At 42.6% G+C, this 23,000-nt stretch overlaps 1 protein-coding gene and 1 long non-coding RNA gene across 5 annotated transcripts; one reads left to right on the top strand and one right to left on the bottom strand.

Moving 5' to 3' along the window:
* Window positions 1-555: 555 nt before the first annotated feature.
* On the bottom strand, window positions 556-20,088 carry IDH1 (isocitrate dehydrogenase (NADP(+)) 1). Of its 2 annotated transcripts, XR_009541075.1 has the most exons (11): window positions 19,924-20,088; window positions 18,840-18,905; window positions 16,363-16,500; window positions 12,762-13,053; window positions 10,050-10,155; window positions 8,594-8,771; window positions 7,108-7,259; window positions 4,596-4,677; window positions 4,009-4,149; window positions 3,152-3,314; window positions 556-1,494 (listed from the first exon to the last, which is right to left on the bottom strand). XR_009541075.1 is itself a non-coding variant. In XM_060152201.1 (10 exons), the coding sequence occupies exons 3-10, from the start codon at window positions 16,482-16,484 to the stop codon at window positions 1,404-1,406; spliced, it is 1,245 nt and encodes a 414-aa protein (XP_060008184.1). In that variant the 5' UTR covers window positions 16,485-16,500; window positions 18,840-18,905; window positions 19,924-20,083; the 3' UTR covers window positions 556-1,403. The 2 variants fall into 2 exon arrangements, 1 of the variants encoding a protein (XP_060008184.1); XM_060152201.1 differs by lacking the exon at window positions 4,596-4,677 and having other exon boundaries at window positions 19,924-20,083.
* LOC132522131 (uncharacterized) lies at window positions 19,538-22,723 on the top strand. 3 transcript variants are annotated; one of them, XR_009541078.1, is made up of 3 exons: window positions 19,538-20,593; window positions 21,276-21,338; window positions 22,494-22,723. It is a non-coding gene; the product is annotated as an uncharacterized LOC132522131 (long non-coding RNA). The 3 variants fall into 3 exon arrangements; XR_009541077.1 differs by having other exon boundaries at window positions 21,276-21,383; XR_009541076.1 differs by having other exon boundaries at window positions 19,538-20,641; window positions 21,276-21,383.
* The last annotated feature ends 277 nt before the right edge of the window (window positions 22,724-23,000 follow it).

Below are 23,000 nucleotides of genomic sequence, written 5' to 3'. Positions count from 1 at the left end.
TAAAGCCTATGGGTTCTGAAGTGGAAGAAAGGAAGGAAGTTGAAAACAACAGGTTGGATAGTGAACCTCAGAGAAAGTTTCTATAAATGAAAATTGCCGATGGGGCATAAAGTAAATAACACAAGGGGCGTAAATAATACAAGTAATTCAAGTAAATAATACAAGGGGCATAAAGTAAGTAATACACCTTAAATTGCACCTGTTAGGGATTACTCACAATTCATCATCATCCTCCTCTTTATTTTTTTAAAATTTTTTTTATGAAGGCTTTATTTTATTTATTTATTTATTTTTTGCGGTACGCGGGCCTCTCACTGTTGTGGCCTCTCTCGTTGCGGAGCACAGGCTCCGGACGCACAGGCTCAGAGGCCATGGCTCACAGGCCCAGCCGCTCCGACCAGGGCACGAACCCGTGTCCCATTCATCGGCAGGCGGACGCTCAACCACTGCGCCACCAGGGAAGCCCAACAGAGACGTTTTAAAATCAAATTCCTATGGCTAGGACCTAGCCTGGCAACTGAAGTATACTTGATAAATAAAAACTCAGAAGACTAGTCATCAGCACTTAATTTTAATTAAAATTGATAGTTTCGATTAAGAACAGGACTAGAATAGTGTTTACAATCAACTTCTGAAAAATCACATATATATAAAGGAAATAAAACAGGTCAGCAGAAGTCCAAGAAAGGTGCAGCTTGTAGTATTGCACGTGGATGAAATATGCTGTTCAGGGTAGCATAATACTTAGGCCACACAAGGCAAGGAGGAGGAGACAAATACAGAGGACAAACCCCTAGTTAGTATTTATTCTGGATTCTTCAGTGAGCTCAAAAATATGTAGTATTTTTGAAACATTCAACTAGAGCTCTGTACAAGGATGACTGTGTCTTCAACACCTTTTAGTTACAGCCATGCTTTTCATTCCAAATCATGCACAAGTTTAACGTACAGCTTCTACCTCACATAATGGGACATCTGTTAAATCAAAACCACCCAGTGCCACAGGCCATGAAAAGTGGGAAAGGGAATGAATTTCTACTTTATACAATTTTAGGGAATAGTACTGTGGCTATAGTTTACCCTTTCAAGCACTCTTCATTTTGGTCATTTATATCAGAACATGAAGGAAAGTTGACAGTGAGTACAAATGGACACTAAAAGTAATTCCTAGGCTACTAGTAGAAAGTAAAATAAAATTTAAAAAAAGTCCCCTGCCACGTTCACAAAGGTGGCATAACTGTATGGATAAGAAAAAGGCTGTAAACTTATAGAAAAGATAAACTCTGGCTTCTAAACAAATTACAGAATTGATTTTGCCTTTACTCTTGAGTGTTATAGAGAAAAATGTAAACCAGTGGACCTAGTTACCAAAAACACACATCCTCCAAAGACGAGGGATGACCTTAAAGTTTGGCCTGAGCTAGTTTTGTCTTCAAGTTTTCTCCGAGTTTATCCATGAACTCAAATGTATTCAAGTAGTCAGAACGCTGCACACTAGTAGCAGAGGAAAAAGAAAAGAAGGAAATTTAGTTTGTCTTTGATCTGGTGGCAGGTAGAGGAAAAGTCCTAGACATGCTACTTAAAGTAACATTCTATTTATTTCTAGAAGAAAACTGATTAATGTGAACAAGCTATAAGTTTATGGCCGATGACTGCGTTCAAGGTTCAAGGGGCTAACCCAGGTTACAGGCAGTCTGAGCAGAGGCTGGGCCACACACACACTCACAGGAGGTTCCTGGCCATGTAGCTTTGAGGGTGAAACTGCCCCAGAGCTTCATTCAGACTAATGCCTGGGACACTGAAATCATCCCACTTCTCATTCCTCATTCTTAAAAATAATAGAACATATCCAGGTACAGTCATGCTTTTACTCATATCCCCACAAAATGTCACATGTCCTCAAAAAAAACCTTTAGTAAAAAATTTATTCCTAAGTATTTTATTCTTTTTGATGCTATCATAAATAGAATATTTCAAATATGTTTTTCAAATATTTCAAAAAAAATAGTTTTGCTCCCACTGTGAATGTGATGGTTCTTCCATTTCCATTTTTGTTTATTGGTGGTGTAAGGAAAAGCTACTTTGTTGTTGCTTATTTATCTAGTATCCAGCTACCTTATCCTTTTTTTGTTGAATTGTTTGAATTTTATAGATATATAATTTATAACCTGAAAATAAAGACAATTTCATCACTTCTTTTCACATTAAAAAGAAAAAGAAAAGCTTTAGTGCTCTTATTTCTACCTTTGTCTTACTTAAAAAGCAAAAGACAATGGACTGGCTATCTAATCCTGCTAATAGGTGCCTATTCAAATCGGCTTGGAAGTAACACACCCATAGGAACATTTCAAACACTGTATTCTTGCTGGAAATTTAAGATAAGAAAGATGTAGTGATGGCGTGTATCCCCATTACTGAGGTATACTGACCCTAACAGAGATCTCTGAGGACACATGGATGGGACACGGGATTGGTGTTAAATTTTAGTATTGTTTCTTGATGTGAGTCATAGTAGCCAACTTTGATTGAGGGAGGAATCCCTGAGCAGCAGCTGATCCAGCTGGGATACAGGCTACCATGTTCTCAAAAAAGTCCTGGGCGATACAGGGGCCCTCAAGTATCTGACTGCTGGTTACAGATACTTAAGGAAGGGACTATGATAAACCGGACATCTTATACCTGCACTGCTTACTTTTCTTACTGTAAATTGAAGAAAATAAAGAGGTAGAATAAAATAGTCTTGGGGGTCCCTTTGTTTCTAAATGCCTATAATTTTCTTGTTAAATTAAGCAGAACCTTGCCACCCACTTGACTGTAACTAGATCAGGGGTGAGCAAACTACAGCTTGGCCCATGAACCCAGTCTGGGCTGCAGCCCAGTTCTGTACACAGGGCTTGATTGGAACACTGCCACACCCATTAGCTTTTGTGTCACCACTGACTGCTTTCCTGCCATGGAGGCAAAGTTTAATAATTGCCGTATGTTCCACAAAGCCTGAAATGTTTATTATCTGACAATTTACAGATGTCTGCTGACTCCTGAACCAGATGACAAATACTAATTCATGCAACTCCAAAAAGCACTTGATATTTTGAGTCCAGTGAGGATAAATGGTAATTTGACCACAGAGCTTAGGGCATCTTATACTTACTTGGGTAAACCTTTAATACAAGCAGCCAAGTCCTTGGTCATGAAGCCAGCCTCAATGGTCTCAATACAGACTTCTTCCAAAACCTTTGCAAAGAAGCTGAGGTCTTTATTGTTATCAAGTTTAGCTCTGTGGGCTAAGCCTCTGGTCCAGGCAAAAATGGAAGCTAAAAGAGAGGGAGGAAAAAAAAGCACACTTCAATCACACTAGTTAGAAATATTCCCAAGTGCCTCAGTTCCCCAAAATAGAACATTTTTTTGTTTGTTTAGGTAACTGACTTCATTGGATGCTATCTGCATGAGCTGTAAGTTTTAGGAAAGTTGGAAACATTTTACCAAATTGAAACTTTTCAAAAAACCTGCACTTTTGTAGAGGAAATGTTTTGGATTTTGTTAGACCTTTAAGAAAGCACATATTCAGGGTAGGAATACATGACGCTTAAGGCATTTATGAATTTGGAAAAGGTCACAATCTCTTCTACCTCTTGTCTATATTGGTCTCTTCTCCTCTTTCCAGGCTATAATCTGTTTTAAAGTGCTATCCCTAAAACCTAGTTAAAAGGATCTAACAATGTGGCTTTAGATTCTTAGCTACATGTGACATTTCACTGCAGCAGAGGAAAAGGAAAATGCTTGTTGATAACATTCTTCTCTGTAATGAATATTCTCCCACAAACTGGAAAAGCATATACTGTGTGTATTTTAAGAAACATATTAAAACAGTTCTTATGAGTAGAGCAAATCAGCTGTTTGGTGATGATTTTATACACAAGGCACTGGGCAGCCAAAGGAACACATCTGAGCCCCTTTGGAGATTTCTACTCTGGTTGGAAATCAATGTAGCAGCAAACAATATCTTACCAATGGGATTGGTGGATGTCTCCTGTCCTTTCTGGTACATTCGGTAGTGACGTGTTACAGTCCCGTGGGCAGCCTCTGCTTCTACTGTCTTGCCATCTGGACAAACCAGCACACTGGTCATCATGCCAAGAGAGCCATAACCTATGAGTGGCAGAACATGAAGTATGGGATTCAACTGCATGAAGAGCACTGGGTCTCCCAGAGATGAGAGAAAATGACTTCGTCTTGACCGGTCTCAGTGAGCAAAATAAACATGAGCACATGGAGTCACCAATAATTCTTCTGCCTTTCAGAAAAGGCTGTGCTTTTACTTCACTTATCTACCTCAGAGGCACCTGCTCCATGATGAAGAACTCATGGTCGGACTGCCTGCATTCCACCCTAGTTCCGTGACTCCCTAACTACTGTGGCTCAGTTTTCTTACCTGTAAAATGGGAATAGTAGAAACACCTATTTCGTAGGGTTGCTGTGAGAACGAGATGAATATGCATATGTTCGTGAATATATATGAAAAGAATACATAGTCCTATTCCTTAGACTAGTACCCGCCACAGAGTAACAGCTCAATATATTACTGTCATGCTTACGTGCAGATACTCTGCTGTTCCAGGAAAATAAAGATTAATGAGTTGTCTCCTGCCATCAAGCTGCTCACAGGCTCATGTGGGACTGGGAAGAGAAAGCTGATTAAAAACAGAATGGGATGGGGCTTCCCTGGTGGCACAGTAGTTAAGAATCCACCTGGCAATGCAGGGGACACGGGTTCAAGCCCTGGTCCGGGAAGATTCCACATGCTGTGGAGCAACTAAGCCCATGTGCCACAACTACTGAGCCTGCGCTCCAGAGCCCGTGAGCCACAACTCCTGAAGCCTGCGCACCTACAGCCCGTGCTCCGCAACAAGAGAAGCCACCGCAATGAGAAGCCTGCGCACCGCAACAAAGAGTAGCCCCCGCTTGCCACAGCTAAAGAAAGCCTGCACGCAGCAACAAAGACCCAACGCAGCCAAAAATAAATAAATTTTTAAAAAGCAACAACAAAAAACACAGAATGGGATGGGTCCAAGCACCTCCCACTCGCCCCTGCTCTCTTTCACAGCCTCCCCAGAACGACTCTATTCTGTGGTTTCTTATTCAGAGAACCACATTACAACTTTTAAGTCCATACAACTGATTTTTCTTCTTTTCTTCTTTTTTCTTTTTTTACACTCGAATTCCAAGAACACTTTTCTCCATTTTTGCTACCTCCCAATAACACCTGTGGAGTTAATAATGCAAATTTATAATAGGCTGCTACTTTGTTTATTTGAGAGTAAGTAAATAAACCCTTTTTAAACTCATCTTTGAGTACAATGGCAATTTCTGTGCTGAATTAGCAGCTCCTTTCCTATCACTGTGTTGGTATGAGGCTTTAGTAGAGTCTCAAATATTCATTGATTGGAGACGTTTAGGGCCATATCCACGGTGAATGTGTCTATCTATTTATATTAGGAGACACTAGTTGGTACCACTGTCAAAACTGAGGACAGGAATAAAATGTTTGGTGTGAGTCTAAAGTAGTTCATGCCTCTAGAGAAGAATGAACATAAGAACAGCTCGGCTGGGGGCTTCCCTGGTGGCGCAGTGGTTGAGAGTCCATCTGTCGATGCAGGGGACACGGGTTCGTGACCCGGTCTGGGAGGATCCCACATGCCGCAGAGCGGCTGGGCCCATGAGCCATGGCTGCTGAGCCTGTGCGTCCAGAGCCTGTGCTCCGCAACGAGAGAGGCCACAATAGTGAGAGGCCCGCGTACTGCCAAAAAAAAAAAAAAGAACAGCTTGGCTGCCTTTTAATCTGTTTAGCTACGTTGAGGTCACCTTTATCTACAGGTACTGCTCAGACACAGAGCCTTGGTTCCAGGTATCTTTATCGGTGCACTGCTGGATACTGCAATTCCACATTCCTATTTTGAAATCCTTTGAACCTCCATAACTTGACAATTACATTGGAGATATCCCTCCAGATACCCTCTTCTTTTTTTTTTTTTTACCCTCTTCTTATTGCCATGAGGACATTTAGAAATGATGGAATCATTTGGGTCCCTTTCTAAGAATTCTGATTACCAGGAAGCTTTTTTACGCACCACAGAATCACCACAAAGCAACACTCCTTCCTCTGCTGCATTCAATATAAACGATTGTGAGGACGTAAGAGAAACAGAAGGAGGGTAAAGAAGGAGAACTGGGTAACTCATTTATCTGACATAAAAGTTATCTTTAACCAGGCAGATTTACTGATTTTCAAACTGATAGGAGATGATTAACTTTTCATAAGAGAAAGAAAAAGTAGTACTTCCTGGGGAAAAGCAAACATAATTAAAGCTACCACAAATATTCATCGGGGGAAATTCAGTTTACACAGCTACCCTGAGTAACTGAAGTTGGAGGGCAACTTGGTGCTGAGGAAATCAGGGAAGGGAGCAATTTTGCTCATTTGGTCCTTATCTCTGGCATGAAGCTCCTGATTCCTGGAATTTCTGTGAAAAGCCCGGGGCTTCTTTGCTCAATTCTGTGTGTTTCAAGCTAAGCAGTAAACACATGTGTCTTACAGGGTGACAGAAGAGCCGTCAAGGCTGGCAAAAGGGGCATGATCTGTAACTGTCTCCAGATGAATGGGCTCTCGGAGGGAGGCCCCTCGCTTAGGAGACAACCCTGGGCCCTCCTTGCCCGAGTCCCCTAGCTTTTCAGGTTCTCATCAGAAGGCAGATAAGGGTGGGGGGTGGTTTTCAGATCGGGCCGCTGGGCTACCATTGGAGGCAGGGAAGCTTCAAGCGGGGAAAGGGCTGAGACATAAGCTATGTCAGCCTCTGAGGCTGGAGCCGGGAGTCTCAAGCCACGAGTTAATTCCTGTGCGTCCCTGCCAGAAGTCGCCTGCCCAGTCTGAGCTTAATCTCCTCATCTGTCAGCTAAGAAGATGGACCTGGACGCCTTGCGGCGTTAACATTTCATGACTTTTAGCAGCAAAGGACTACAGAATCCCCCTTCCTGTACCAGAGAGCTAGCAGGGCACGACCTGTCTGCTGCAGGCCAAGCCCACCTCCACTTGGTTCTCCAGCTCCTTACCTTGGGCCACGGAGTCCGACTGCACATCCCCATCATAGTTTTTACAGGCCCAGATGAAGCCTCCTTCTGATTTCATAGCTTGGGCCACCATGTCATCGATGAGCCTGTGCTCATACCAGATATTCTGAGCTTCAAACTGAGATTTGTATTGCCTAAGAAACAAGAAAGAAAAGAGAACAACAGACAAAGAAAACTGGTTTTGTTGGGATACCATGTGCCTCTCCAAAGGAGTTGGGGTGGGGTTGGAAGCAGCACATTTTAGTCGAAGCAACACAAATTTGGGAACCAGACAGACATGGGCTCAAATCTCTGCCCACTCATTTTCTAGTTGTGAAACCCCCATTTCCCCTTCTGTAAGGGTGATTTCATCCACTCTGCAGAGATGTGAGAATTAAACAAGACGGTGGAGTGTTCCAAGTACTACTTCTACAGTTTTCAATACACCACTAATGAGATTCATGAGATTCAGCTTACTCTAAGAATGTAATCGGGGAGAAAAAGACTACTTTACTGCTCAACATCATTCAGGAAACTAGGACAGCTTCTAGGTTTGATATAGATAGATAGTAGAAGGAGGAATTAAAATGTTTCAGGAAAGATACCTCAAATCCTAGCCGTGGCCTGAATGCTCGTATCTAAACGGGAGGGACGCCATCTTAAAAGTCAACAAGTGCTCAGGTATTGTTGAACTCAAGGTTGTTATAAATGTAGACTTAAGTTCAAATGACTCCACTAAAGCAGAGTTTTATTTATTTATTTTTAATAAAATCAATTAATTAATTAATTTAAACTTTTTGGCCCACGGCTTATGGGATCTTAACTCCCTGGACCAGGGATTGAACCCATGCCCTAAGCAGTAAAAGCGTGGAGTCCTAACCACTGGACCACCAGGGAATTCCCAAAAGCAGAGTTTTATTTATTTATTTATTTATTTGCTGTACGTGGGCCTCTCACTGTTGTGGCCTCTCCCGTTGCGGAGCACAGGCTCCGGACGCGCAGGCTCAGGGGCCATGGCTCACGGGCCTAGCCGCTCCGCGGCATGTGGGATCTTCCCGGACCGGGGCATGAACCCGTGTCCCCTGCATTGGCAGACGGACTCTCAACCACTGCGCCACCAGGGAAGCCCCCAAAAGCAGTTTTAAATCTTAACAGTGGGCTTCAGAAAGAATGGAAATGGGCCCAAACTCAAACTCACACCCATGAAAAATCAGAACTTTCTATCATTAACAGGGTACCTTTACTCACACATTAAATAACTCTGGCCCTGAAGAAAATAAACATGGGGCCTTTATCTGAGAACACACTTCCCTTCTAAAAGCAATTCAAGAGTTTCGTTTCACTCCTGTTAAATCTCAGTTTTGTCCTTATCTGAATGGGATAGTGATGGTTTTCACTCAATTTGTCCCACAATCAAAGGGATAAGCATACAAATTCTATATTATAAATGCCAGCTTATGTGACAAAAAAGAAAAAGAACTGTAGTTACTTGTCATATATCTCCTGAAAGATGTCTTTAAAACGTCCATCATATTTCTTTAGAATAGTGTTTTTGGTGCTCAGATACAAAGGCCAATTCTTAGACAGAGCCATCAGGAAGGAACTGTGTGCAAAATCTTTGATTGCCTTATCTTGATTGTACATCCCCATGGCAACACCACCACCCTCTGTGGGGGGACAACAATGAGGGAAAAAAGAAAGGTAAACAGGGTATAGTTGTAACAAGTCTATATACACCCACCACCCCCAAAACACCCAATTCCCAGCTCTCATGTCTGAGTCCAGGCTTCAAACTTCAATATTCCATGAGTTCTTGAGACACATAATCAGAGGAAAGTCAGTTCTAGGTAAGGACATTCTAACTTGCTCTGAAAGGGCAATGTAAATGAGAAAAACATGGTCTTTAGGATCCTAAAGTTCTTGAAATACCGAAAGCTACTGAAACGAACCAGAAATACACTCAAGAGTTGAATAATTTTTAAAGTCTCTTTTCATACTTTAAAAATTTCAAGCATGTTTTTTAAACTCTAAGTGTGAACTCAATCCTTAGCTACTGAGAAAACTTTGCATTTCAAATACTGGATGAAAATTCTTGTAATTTCCTGGCGGATACTGAAAGTTCATTCTGTCATTGGTAGAAATAATTACACTCCATGTAATCACTGGTGTTTCACAGCTCTTGTTGTTTGAACTTTGTTATTACTGAAAGCTAGAACTTGAATCTGTGCCACTGCCCAGGGCCAGCTTGGGCTGAGGATGTTAGAGCTGCTGAAACTGGCAGAACTAGAGTCCATTAAAATGATATGATTTAGAGGAGTCAAGGAAAACAACAGCTAGGTAAGTTTTGAGGTTTTGTTTGTGTGAGTGCTTTTAACAACCTTAACAGTGGAGAAAGAGGGTCCTCTGTTCTTTCAACAGCTTTTGGGAGGGATCCGCCATAATGGACCTTAGAAGCAGCAGGATGGGGTGGGGGGGGAAAGAAGAGGCAAAAAACCCAAACTTTCCACTTTCACAGAACAAATATTCAGGACAAGAAGAAAACTTCAGCAAATAAATAATGCAGCCATTTTCAAATACAAACCCTACCAGAGCCAAAGGGCAGGATTACATGACAGGCGATTTGGGGCTATTAATGTTTAATTTGTGCACAACAGACTCCTGTCAACCTTCCCTCCATGTTTTAAGAGAGACGCATAATTATCTACTTGCATTTCCAATTATCTATATGCATTTCCAATTAAGTGGCTAGTTCTTTTTATGCCTTTAGCAATGCCACAGGAAGCCATGGCACTGATTTTGAGTCCTATGGAAATGTTGTAGATTCAGGTTGTATTTTTAGGCAGCCACACAATTTTCACAGAACTTTAAAAAAAACCAGTAATAACGCTGTCTAAACGATCTGCTAAAAAAATGAAAGATGTAGCTCATGGTGGACTTACACATACCTGTGAAGTTATGTACCAGGAATGTCGTTTTGGGGGATCCATCGCTTGGCGTGTAGGATATCTCTACTTTTCCAGGCCCCGGGACAACAAAATCAGTTGCTTTGTACTGTATGGGGGAAAAAAGGTATATTAAAAAAACAAAAACAAAAAAAACCCCCACAAAAATCCAAAACTGTCCTAGCTAGTTAGTGGTAGTACACATTAGAAATCAATATTTATCAGGGGCCTACCATGCATGGGCAGTTTCCTGAGTACAGATATGGGTATGAGAGAGAATAACAAAGTATTTCCCCTTATGAAGCTTAAGACCTAACAAAGATAAAAGAAGTAACATTAGAGCTTTCAAATGTCAAAAGGGGGCACAGATAAAAAATGCTATTGGAGGGCTTCCCTGGTGGCGAAGTGGTTGAGAGTCCGCCTGCTGATGCAGGGGACGCGGGTTCGTGCCCCAGTCCGGGAAGATCCCACATGCCGCGGAGTGGCTGGGCCCATGAGCCATGGCCGCTGAGCCTGCGTGTCCGGAGCCTGTGCTCCGCAACGGGAGAGGCCACAACAGTGAGAGGCCCGTGTACCACAAAAAAAAAAAAAAAAAAAATGCTATTGTAAGACAGAGGAAGACGAATGACTATCACCTGGAGGTCAAGGAAGTCTTCCTACAGGGAGATAATATACCAGCTGTAGCACTGAAGATGATGATGAGAATGCTAATGCCTGGTTCTCACTATATGACATACTTTAAGTGATTAACTTGTATCCCTTATTACCTCATTTGATTCTTCCATCAATCTTACAAGGGAGGAACTGTGATGTAGTGGAAATAATGCATCTAGGGTCAAGTCTCGGGATCTGGTCCTTGGACCTTCAGGACTCGGTCTCTTCATGGTAATCACTGCTACTAATGCCCAGCCCAGCACCTGTCCACATGAAGCAATCATTCTGAAAGCAGCTGCAACAGGCTGACGACCCTTAGGAAAGGGCCTGTGGAGGACTGCTACCTTTGGTATGGAAAATGTGCCCAGCCCACACTAGGCTTATGTCAATCTTTGCTGCCTTGTATCTTTCCATGGCTTAGATTAGAATACTTTCAGGGTCAGGTACCAGCCGATGCCAGCCAAATCTATTTGTCTGTTTTGTGTAGAATAATACTAATAACAGCTGGTAGAAAAGCTGTCAGATAACGATACAGATTAAATATCTACTCTATGCAGAATATTTCTGACATATAAAGTCCTTCACTATGGGTGGTAATTGATTCCCATTTCTCAAAAGGCAGAAACCGAGGCACCAAAGTACAATAAATGCTTTCTAGAGGTTTGGAATTTTCAATCTACACTTTAATAAATAGAATGACCATTCTTCCAGGTGATTGATGCCAAAATAATAATTAAAAAAAAAAAAGGAAAAGGACATCACTGAACTCGTAAGAACTTAAGAGTGGTGCTCCCAGGATTAGTGAGCTTGTAGCACTCCCATCTACATCCCCTCTCCTGGGCCTCTGAGAGGTATCTGTGAAGGGACTGGCCAGGATGAAGGGATAGTCTGAGCCACACGGTAGAACAAAGTGAACTACCCCTCAAGGATGACCTGGTGACCCTGCCCCCAGGAACAGAGAGTGGTCTGCTCTACCCATACTGTGTTTAAGGACGGCTACATCAAAGCCTCTGGGTGTCAGCATCAGGGAGACTTGTTTTTAAGGCTCTTTTAAGACATAAGCTGCTTTCTATGAAAGTCTAAAACTTCAGTTTCAACACAGAACTTTTATTTTGTTTAGCTGGCAATTTTTGTTTAATTTGGCAACAAGCCTACTTGTATAGAAGTACAGAAACTGTACTTTTTTGTTCCCAAGCAGGAAGGGAATGTTTTAAAGAGACTGTTTTCAACTACTGAGTCAGTTATTCCTTTTACGCATGAAACGATCATGTTTAACATAATCTTCGGTAGTTCTCAACTCTGCACACTAGAATCTCCTGGGGAGCTTTAAAATGCCATGGAATTCAGATTTAGCTGGTGTAGGGTGGGACTCAGGCACTGGAATTAAAACACACAAAATTTTTTTAAAACGCGAAGCAAAATAAAACAAACACCAAAAAACCTGTAAAAGGACCTTACTGTACAGCCACAGGGTTGGCTGAACCACTGATTTGGCCGAACCACAGGAAATTCTCTAAATAAAAATGTCTAATCATATGGTTTAATCTAATAAAAAGATAAGGAAGAAAAAAACATGCCTGAAAAACACCATTTGTGTGGAGACAGGTACCCATCTGTAAGTTTATCTGTATTTACTTTTATCTAAATGTATACATACATTCATTTCTCATTCTGTACCTCACTTAATGGGAGTAGATAAGATAAATAAAGATAAGAATAAAGCACATATAAATCAGAACTGCTGGGCAGTCAAAGCCCGTGAAAAAATAATATGGATTTTTTGATGATGGCCATTCTGACTGGTGTGAGATGATATCTCATTGTAGTTTTGATTTGCATTTCTCTAATGATTAATGCTTTGTGACCGCCTGGAGGGGTGGGATAGGGAGGGTGGGAGGGAGACGCAAGAGGGAAGAGATATGGGAACATATGTATATGTATAACTGATTCACTTTGTTATAAAGCAGAAACTAACACACCATTGTAAAGCAATTATACTCCAATAAAGATGTAAAAAAAAAAAAAGAATATGGAAAATCAAGTTATGCCAACACCACTTACTTGATCGCCATAAGCATGACGACCTATGATGATGGGTTTTACCCATCCACTCACAAGCCGGGGGATATTTTTGCAGATAATAGCTTCTCTGAACACAGTGCCACCCAGAATATTTCGGATGGTACCATTTGGTGATTTCCACATTTGTTTCAACTTGAACTCCTCTACCCTCTTCTCATCGGGGGTGATGGTGGCACACTTGACACCAACGTTGTATTTCTTTATAGCTTCTGCAGCGTCCTTGGTGACCTGGTCATTGGTGGCATCGCGATTCTCTATGCCTAAATCATAGCTGGGAGGGAAAAATTGTAAGCGTAACTTTCCAGGCAAACCGACAGGAGATTGAGGGTACTCCTATTCTATCCCCATGCACCACTCTGTGCATGGGGATAGAATAGGAGTAGACACAGAAGATGGCTGCCAACAGAAGATGGCTGCCAACTAAAAAAAAAGCACCCAGAAAGGCTGGACTGCTAGGCCACGCATGCCTCCCTGTGTGTGGGAAGCTGTCTAGAAGGAAACTAAATGGAAACCACTGCGCTCTGCCCTGCTGCCTGCTCTTCACCATAGAGGCAATAATAATAGCACACCAGCAACCTTTCTGTAGACTGCCTTCCGCACGATTAACATAAGAATGCAAGCCCAAACATTAATTTTCCCTTAGTAAATATTGTGCTCTAAAAATAAAGGGGTCAGAGGGTTTCTAGTATTTTGGCACTGAAGTGTTGGAGTTACAGATGAGACGGACACTGCCAAAAAAAGCTAATGACCCCTTCATTAATGACAATTAGTCATATGAAGAAGCTTTCCCTACATCTTGGGCAAATCTCTTTCTTCTGGAAACAAGCCTGCAGTTTATAGAATAAGTAATGGAATCCAGCAGTGGTTTTATAGAACCCAGTGAATTATAGCTTAATACACACCAACACCAGACTGCAGGTTATTCAGAGCAGGAAAGAATGCTGGTTGTCCATGAAGTATAGAAAAAGACTGTAAAGCTTTATTTAAAGTATGTAATAGTTTGCCAAAAGCAGGAAAAACAAAACAGTAATGAACAGTTTATTTTGTTCTCCAAGGCTTTAAAAGTTTTCCAAATTTTTTCAGCCTTCAAAACTTGCTGCACCATTAAGCCTCTAGATTTCTTGCTTCAGTTCCTGTATTTTCCTTTCCTTAGATATCCCAACTTGTGACGGAAATGCAAAAGGGAATCCAATCTTACAATGTATTTCCAAATAATAATTCCAAACTGCTTTGACTGTTTTGGCTTCCTCCCTCCCCTTGAGGGTGTATCGTGCATTTGCATTAACCAGACCTCCTTAGGAGATATCCTTCCTTCTTAGTCTTGTAAGGGGTCATGATGACCCACTACTTGCTTTGTACGCACAGATGTGGATTGTGTGTAAACTGTCAATACATGATTTGGGTCAATACAACCCTTTACTTAACTGCTCTTTCACCTCTAGCGGGCAGAACAGTCCTCAGAGCTTTCTGAAAAACTGTCTCCTGGGTTATAATCCTCAAGTTGGCATGAATAAAATTTTCCATTTCTTTCTTAGATCGATTATTGGTTAATTTTTTTTTCATGGACACTTACAAAGCCACTGACTTTCTTATCTTATGGTTTAGGGAGTGCTCAATATCTATAAATGTCTACTCCTAACTCAAACGAGCAATGTGGTCAGCAGTATTTATGTTCATAGGAAACATTTTTCATCAGAAGAACCTGCCAGCAAATTAGTGGATTTTTTGCTTCTCTTCTTAACATTTCTAAGCGAAAAGAATGAATAAATGGCCTCGATTACTGCCTAGCCAACAGAAAATAAAACAAATGAATCCACTCCCCTCAAAAAGAACCAATCATGTAATAATAATAGCAATTTTGGAACAACTTACACTTGTTTAAGTCTCCAAAAATTCTTTAGTCTTTAGCCAGTGACTCTTTGCCTTCTAGGCATAATAACTGTCCTTTAAACCTCCTTATGCCTCTATACTAAAGCAGCTCAAAAGCACCTTTGCAGCTACTATACTGGGAAGAGCTCTGCAAATTCACCTATTATCATGTAAAGTGTTTGTAAAATGCTTCTTTAACCACTTGGATGATTTTTTTTTTAACTTTAATTAATTAATTAATTAGGGCTGCATTGAGTCTTCGTGGCTGGGCTTTCTCTAGTTCCGCTTAGTTGCAGTGCGGGGGCTTCTCATTGCAGTGGCTTCTCTCGTTGCGAGCACGGGCTCTAGGCACGCAGGCTTCAGTAGTTGTGGCGCACGGGTTTATTTGCTCCGCGGCATGTGGGATCTTCGCAGACCAGGGATCGAACCTGTGTCCCCTGCATTGGCAGGCGGATTCCTAACCACTGCACCACGAGGGAAGTCCCTGGATGATGTTTTTATAGTGTCATTTCCTGTGTGTTTGGTGGACCTCTGCAGATATTTGCTCCCTCCCTCTCATGGCTGCAATATAGATATTATCCACACCTTAGGCTTAGAATAATTAAAAAGGGCATTTAATGACAACATGTGAATTAAATGTCTACACCCAAGCAAATAACAGGTCCTCAGGACAGTCTGAGGAATAATTCTGGGTCAAGGCAAACACGCTTACAGTTGCCAATAGTTTGGCTGAAATGTGTTGTTCAACATATTACCCTGCCAGTCTTCAGCCACTCCACCCCTGTGAAAATTCTGTCTCTACCTAGTCCAAATGTACAAAGAGCATGAGCAAATGTATGAAAAACATAGGGGGAAGAAAAATGAAAGAATTCCATAGAGATTTTCATATCTGTCCCCAAATACTTTTTTTTTTTTTTTTTTGCGGTACCCGGGCCTCTCACTGTTGTGGCCTCTCCCGTTGCGGAGCACAGGCTCCGGACGCGCAGGCTCAGCGGCCGTGGCTCACGGGCCCAGCCGCTCCGTGGCATATGGGATCTTCCCGGACCGGGGCACAAACCCGTGTCCCCTGCACTGGCAGGCGGACTCTCAACCACTGCGCCACCAGGGAAGCCCCCCAGATACTTTTAATACAGGGTAAAGGCTCCAATCTCCAGGACACAAATGATTTACGGAACTTCTGAAAGGTCGGGGTTGTATTAGATAATGTCAAGAATTCTTTCTGTGCTACAATTGTATGAAAAGGGTAAAAGACAAGGAATGAAAAAGACAAGGAATGAAAAGGAATGTTTCTCCAGGTCAAGATGAGCTAACAGACCCCCAAGCCATGAACCATCTGGCCAGAGAAGGTAAACAGGACATATCCTGACCCACTGAAACTAACATTTAAGAAATGTCACAGAAATTTCACAAGCTTCTCAGTTCTTCCCCTTTAAAAACAACCCCAACTCAAAGACCAATTTGGAGTGGATCTGAGACTTGTCTCCCACTCCCTTCTTGGCGCCCTGCAAATAACCCCTTACTTTGCTGCAAACACCTACTGTCAGAGTTTGGCTTTCTGCACCAGGGGCACACCAGTTACACATTCATTTGCTCATAAGCTCACCAAAAGCTTTATACACAAGGTACAGTGGTATCTATGTAAAAAAGCGACTTATAACCTGAAATCACACATGCTTTCTGACTTTGCTGCTTGGCAGAGTGATTCATTTACCTGTGCAGGTCCAATTCCACATAGGGAAAAATAAGTTTCTCTTTAATCAACTCCCAAATGATTCGTGTCATTTCATCTCCTTGCATCTCTACTACAGAACCGCCTTGGATTTTTTGAGACATTTTGACTTCAATAAACCTTCAAGAGGAAAAATGATAAGACACATATCTCATCATTTGCCTCATTACCATGTAAAAACAAAATACAATTTGGTGACTTCTGAAAGAACAATTCATAACAGCATGACTGCATAAACAGCTAATAATAACAATTACATTAACCATTAGAATCGAATACGTTTGCTGTATAAAGCATTGTGTTACATGCTTCTTGTGTGGTTTCTGAATCAACACTCACAACAACCCTGTAAGATGGAAATTATTTTTCCATTCTATTTTGCTAAAAGAAAAAAAGCTTTCGCAAGGCCATCCGGCTGGAGGGTCGGCTGGAAGGTCGGGGGAGCCTGAGCCGGTCACATGCCCTTAATAATGTAATCATTATTCTTGACTGTTGGTTTGTCCTATAAAATGAGATTATTTCCACAATATCATGTTTATTTGAAAACCTCTATCCAACTCCTCATTCTACTGGGCCCTCAAGAGGAGCAGAATGATGTGTGCTACTATTTCCCCTCTTTTAAGAGGCTGTTTTGGTTAAAACAACTATCCTTGAGGAGATTCAACAAGTTCCAGCGACCCATTTTAAAGAAACTTTAAGTCCTTTTAAAAGTGAAAGATGAAGAATTCCAGGTGGAACTATATTTTCCTAGAGACAATAACGGATATCGGGGATGTCACACTGAATACAAAGTGATTTCTCAGAGAAATCTGTACGTATAGAGAAGGACTACTGTCCAGGACACGCCCCTGTCCTGTCCTCGGTATCCCAACTCCTGGACTGTTCTTCTGGCGGTTAGTGGGCAAAGCTGCCAGTGGGTGGGACAGGGGATTGGAATTGTTCCAGGAAGAGGTGTCTTCTTGGGATGTGGGGGGATGCCAGATTCAAGTCAATCTGATTCCCAGAGAGGGCAGGGGTACACCCTTTGGATGAGGCTTAAAGAAAGGCGTGTTTCCTGAGAGGCAGAGGAGGCCCTGAGCCTGCTAAAGGTTCCCTTTCATGGTGCTCTAATGGAAACGTTTTTTCTCCCCAGCAACATAACTGCAGATTGCTTTTATTCTTTTAAGTTATGGCTGAGGACTGGAAGTCAGGAGAACTGACTAAAAAAAATATGAAGTAAGAGGCCTGTAAACAGTATTTCTTAAAAAGTTAAGCTAAAGTAACTTGGTCTTTAAATTTTAAAACGTAATGATTAGTAGACTGTGAGCTTCAGTTCCTCACCACAAGCCAGGACATATTCCTAACCCCTAGGCCCATTTTCACTTCCCAATTTCTAACTCTGGGATCCTGCTTACTAGAGGTTCCCTAGACCATCACTGGGGAACCATCTGGAACTCAACTAGAATAAAAAAGTGAACAAACTGGTGTGAATGAGTCAGCTACTTCCCATTTGTAATTTCAAGTATAATTTAAAGTACAGCTTAAAGTGTATGATTTAGTCATGCTGATCCCACTGTCACATCTGTCCTTGTATTTAAAACAAAACAAAAAGAGGCAGCAAACTTATCTTAGTTTTGATACATTCCTGAGGCCATACTCCTACGTAGTATTATGCAAGGGCTATGATGGCTAATTTTCTTTGACGGCAAATACAGTTAATAAAAGGTCATACATCATACTTGAAATTTCAATAATGAGTGACAATGTTTTTTAGTTAATTATTTTCTTCTCAATTGAAACAAACACTTTTTGCAGTAATCTTTCTATATTTCATAATGCATAACTGAAACATTTCATGTTTTCTTCACGTTACTTATCCATTACATTTTTACTATCTTTTCACTAAAAAAGTGAAGCTTTATTGTAGACCCTGGCTTACTACAATGTAGGACACTATTTTATTTCTCCTAGATTTGAATTCCATGCAGTGAGCATTAGACACCACTGAATTCACTTTCTACCCTAGTCCCTCAGATTTTCTGTCTCCACCCAAACCCTGACTTCAGAAGGAAGGCCTTTTCCAACAAGCCAGTTCATTTATTCTGAAAGCAGCTGAATTTCAATCTCCTGACACACATGTGCAATGCTAGAAAATAAACCTGGACTAATACAAAGTAGTTTAAGAAAAAAGAGCTGCTCACCCTGTTTAATTTTATTTTCATTATTCCCAAAATTTTAGCCACATTTTTTGGGGGGCTGAGTTCATAAACTACATTAATTTCTGGGAAAACCCCCCCCAAAAACCAAAGTCTCTTGCAGAGAAGTCTAGACTGAAAGAAACAAGGAAGCAAGTGCAATTTATTGTTGGAAATATTCCTGACTCACTCCCTTGCAGTGGCTGCGACCACTTCCAAGACCTCCAAGACCAATTAAACGCAGTATTGCCATATCAAAGAATGGGAAAAATTGCTAATTCTCACCTTTACAATTTCTAATCACCCAAACTCCTCTCAATCTTGCAGACTCAGCTGAGTGCAGTTTATCTCCTAAAACAAATCAAAAAAGGGAAGAGAAAGGTAAGGTACAAGGCACTCCTGTCAGGAGAATTTAGCTGATTTCAATACGGGCCAGGCAACCCGGTTTGTCTGGTTTAAAGTACAGTGCTGAGTGTACCCAGGCGGGGCAAAGGGCAGTTTCAGGTCCGCAGGCACCTTTCAAATAAAGTAAATATCTTTGCACACACTGGAGGGTGCGTCCGTGGGGAGTCCCGGGTTCGTCGTCCGTTAGCTAGTCTTGTGGTTTGCACGTCCTTAGGGGACGCTGTGACCAGCGGCCTCATGGCCTGCATGCGTCCTTGTGGCCACTGTGCAAGAGGGCTGCAACCGAATCTGGCTCGGTTTCTCCTTCCAGGTCTCCACGTCCGCCCCTTCCCTCCCAGGTGCCGGGACCTTTAAAACCCGGGCGCCAGGAGCAGGCCGAAGGACGCCTCCCCCAGAACTCGAGAAGCCGGCGGCGGCGTGGTTTCCTCCACCCTCACTCCGCCCCCGACCGTCACCAGGTGGCCTAGCGAACGCCCCTCGCCGCCCCCCTTCAGGCTCCCCAGGCGGACGCATCCAGCTCGCCGCACCGCCAGTCCCAGCAGCCCAAGGTCGATGCACACTCCCAAGTCCTCCAGCTCCCGAGGCCGCACGGTTTCTTCCCCGTAAACGCAAGACTTCGACTTCCACGCGTCCCTGCATCCTCCCACCCCGATTTTCCTTTCTGTTGCAGACTTGGCCTTCCGTTTGTCATGGCATGCAACCTTCCGCCGCCCGGTTTTCGTCCTCCCTTGACTAAGAGCGGGCCTTCTACACATCCAGGCATCCAGCACCTTCTTCCTCTCCATTTCCAAAACCACGCCCAATACCTGGATTTCTTTCCCCTGCCTTGCGACCACGACTCGCCGCTAAGTTGACCCTACCATACCCAAGATCTGAGCTTCCTTCCTTTTTCCCACTCCAGCTATTGACAGAGCCTCCCCACAAAAGCCAGGGGCCGGAGACGCCCTTCGAAGCCTGCGGTTACCTGCAGGAGAAGGTACGCTGGCGATGACCCGGGAATGCCACAGCCCTCACACGGTTAACCCCACAAGCGCACACTCTGGCAATCCCAGCTGTGCTCCAGCTGTTTCTGCTTCTGACACGGCCTCCGCAGAAACCGAGAGCTGGGACGGCCCCGCTTCCAGGCTTTTGTCCCGACCCAGGCCCGGCCCCCTCAGTCCACCTCCCGGAGCTCCGCCCCTGCCCCGCCGCCAATCGCCGCGCGCTGACCCGCTGAGATGGGCGGGGCCAGGGGCCAGGGGCGGGTCCCGGAAGGCTAGGTCGAATTCCGCGGCGAATTCCAAGCGCTCAAGGTAGGGAAGGGCTTGCAGCGCCTTTGGAGTCGGCCGCCACTGCTCTACGGCAGAAGGACGAGATTGCCACCTGCAGGCTGGGGAGCAGGGCACGCCTGGGCCGGTCTTCTGAATCCTCCGCCGACAACCTAGGGCCCGGCGGAGTGAGTTTCCACTTCTGCAATAAAGGCAAACCGGGGACGGCGCGGCTCGGACCAATCCCCTTCCCTGCGCGCCCCGGCTGTGTGGTACACTGGAACGCGCTTGGACAGAAGGAAAAGTGCCGTGGGCAAGCGTGACATCGCTTTGGGGGCTTCGCGCAGCTGGAATGCAAAGGGTTGAGCAGTTGCACAAGCAGGCATGGTACAGTAAATTTCCGCCACCGCCGATGACTAAGTCTTTAGAGCTTCGGTATCTATAATTTCAATTACTACTGAGTACTATAAATAAACGCAGTCGTCATTTGCATTAGAAGATAAGGATAATGAGATTATTATCTGGGTTCCAGAGAAGTTCAAATAAAGATCGGAAGTCTTAGAGAACAGTGGATTAAAAAAAAATTCTGTCCTCTGCAGGGGATTATTTTTTGTGTATTCTTTATTCTTGAAAACATGCAAGGCAGGGGAGGAGTATTTTAGATCGTGATTTGTAGGATAATCGCATGCTTGGTCCAGGATTCAATACCCCCAAATTTAGTTTTTAAAATTATCTCTAATATCGGGTTATTATTATTACTCTTATGAAGGGTACTATGCGAGGTGCATTTTGGTCACTAGAGGGCACTGGTATTTTTCCCAAGAGAAAAGGAAGAAGGAAAGCATACGCAGCCTCGCGCTTGTTGATTATTGAGATGGATTAACTGAAAGTAGCGGTCACTTCCATTTATTCCTATAGAACTGATTATAGAGGTATATGGTCTTGTATTTTCATCTCTAATTTGAGACTCCAAATCACCTGAGATTGTAAATTTACTCTATATTATATCAGGCTCACGTTATTACCCCTTGTCCACTGCTAAAATTATTTATATTCATTCTTGTTCCAGAAAGGATTTAGAGCAACCTTCAAGATACATACAGTATAGCACGACAAAGGACATTGAATATAGGTGAGGAAAAGATAGAATAAATACAGGAAATTGTACAGAACCAAGGTGAGTTTAATCACAAAATGTATTCCATCAAATCCTAAACAGTGCCGAAAGGGGGGCTACAAATTTGGCTCTAAGCCAATGTGGGAGGAAAGGTAACAGCGTTACCTTTCTAAAAATCTAAAACAGCGTTTCCTAAGTCAGTAATGTAGGAAGTACTTTTCAACTGAAAAGTTTTTTTGTAGATCCCGAGCAGTGACTTATACTAATATATACAGATATATGCTCCTTATGCCGATAGCTCTCATACAACTATAAAATAACAAACTTATAGACAAAATGACTACAAGCAAAACTATAAAAAATATATTACCATTGTCAACATTAATTAAATGTAACAAACGATGTTTGGCTGAAATTAAATTACTGCTTGCAATTTGAATATAAAACTCACTGCTTACATTCTGGTTCTTTTGAATTTAGCTTGGCTTTTCCACTGGATGCCATGTGAGGATTCATTTAGAACACCAGTCTTCCAGACTCACAGACATAGAGAACAGACCTGTGGTTGCCAAGGGGGAGAGCGGGTGGGGTTGGAAGGGATTGGGAATTTTGGGTTAGCACATGCAAACTATCATGTATAGGATGGATAAACAGCCAGGTCCTACTGTATATCTCAGGGAACTATATTCAATATCCTGTGATAAAACAGATTAGAAAAGAATATAAATAAGAATGTATACACCTGTATAACTGAATCACTTTGCTGTACAGTGGGCGATCTTTACTGGGCTATGTATTCTGTTCATGTGATCCCTTGGTCTAATTTATACTTTATTGTATGTTTATGAAATATTAACATCACCAGGCTAACTACAAGAGGGGGGAATTTTTTTGCTTGTCTTTGTTTTTGTTTCTGGAAGGCATAGACTTGAGCACGTTCACGGGTTAAGGAGGAAGGAGTCATTGGAAAAAGAGGTTGAAGAGACGGCACAAACTTCTGTAATAGGAAAGACACTTTGTACTCTATTATGAGTTAAAGACACTTTGTACTCTATTATGAGTTAATCACTAAAGAAATGTTGCCTGTAAGCTTAAATTATACATAATGGCCCATCTCTGGGAATCCTGCCTCCCAGGTAATGAGCATTAAGCTAAAATACCTTTGTTTAGCTCACAGGAAACATCCTGACCAGGTGGACCTGTGGATGACTGCAGGGAGGAAGAAATTAACACATCTTCTATGGAGGCTGACTGGAACCAGGAAATGTTTGACTTCACTCCCTCCCCTTTTAGTATAAAAGAAGCCTGAATTCTAACTCAGGCAAGATGGTTCTTTGGGGGCACGAGTTCACCATCTTCTTGGTTTGCTGGGTTTCTGAATAAACTCGCTTGCCCCAACACCTCATCTCTCAATTTATTGGCCTGTCGCGCTGCCAGCAGTTGGAGCTTGGACTTGGTGACCCTCCCAGGGAAGAGAGGAGAGACTAGATTGAGAGCTGGGAGGATTGAGCAGAAGAGGCTCTTTTCTCCCAGAAATGAGGGCAGGAGTCAGGCCAGGGTGGATGTGAATGCAGGTAAATGTGATTGGGGTGGTTAGGTAGTTAGGGATCGCACCCAACACCTCGGCTATTTCACTCAGGTAGATGAGATTCTCTTGCTGAGAATGATAGTCAAGAT

The sequence above is a fragment of the Lagenorhynchus albirostris genome, chromosome 6 (assembly GCF_949774975.1).
Source record: "Lagenorhynchus albirostris chromosome 6, mLagAlb1.1, whole genome shotgun sequence".
NCBI classification, from domain to species: domain Eukaryota; kingdom Metazoa; phylum Chordata; class Mammalia; order Artiodactyla; family Delphinidae; genus Lagenorhynchus; species Lagenorhynchus albirostris.
This window is presented reverse-complemented; position numbering and strand designations above follow the sequence as displayed.

Coding starts and splice junctions, on each gene's coding strand:
- IDH1 (XM_060152201.1), bottom strand. CDS start 16,484: ATGTCTCAAAAAATCCAAGGCGGTTCTGTAGTAGAGATGCAAGGAGAT. Junction 13,054..16,362: donor GTGGAATTGGACCTGCACAG/GTAAATGAATCA, acceptor TTTCCCTCCCAG/CTATGATTTAGGCATAGAGA. Junction 7,260..8,593: donor TTTCAGGAGATATATGACAA/GTAACTACAGTT, acceptor CTTGTTTCTTAG/GCAATACAAATCTCAGTTTG.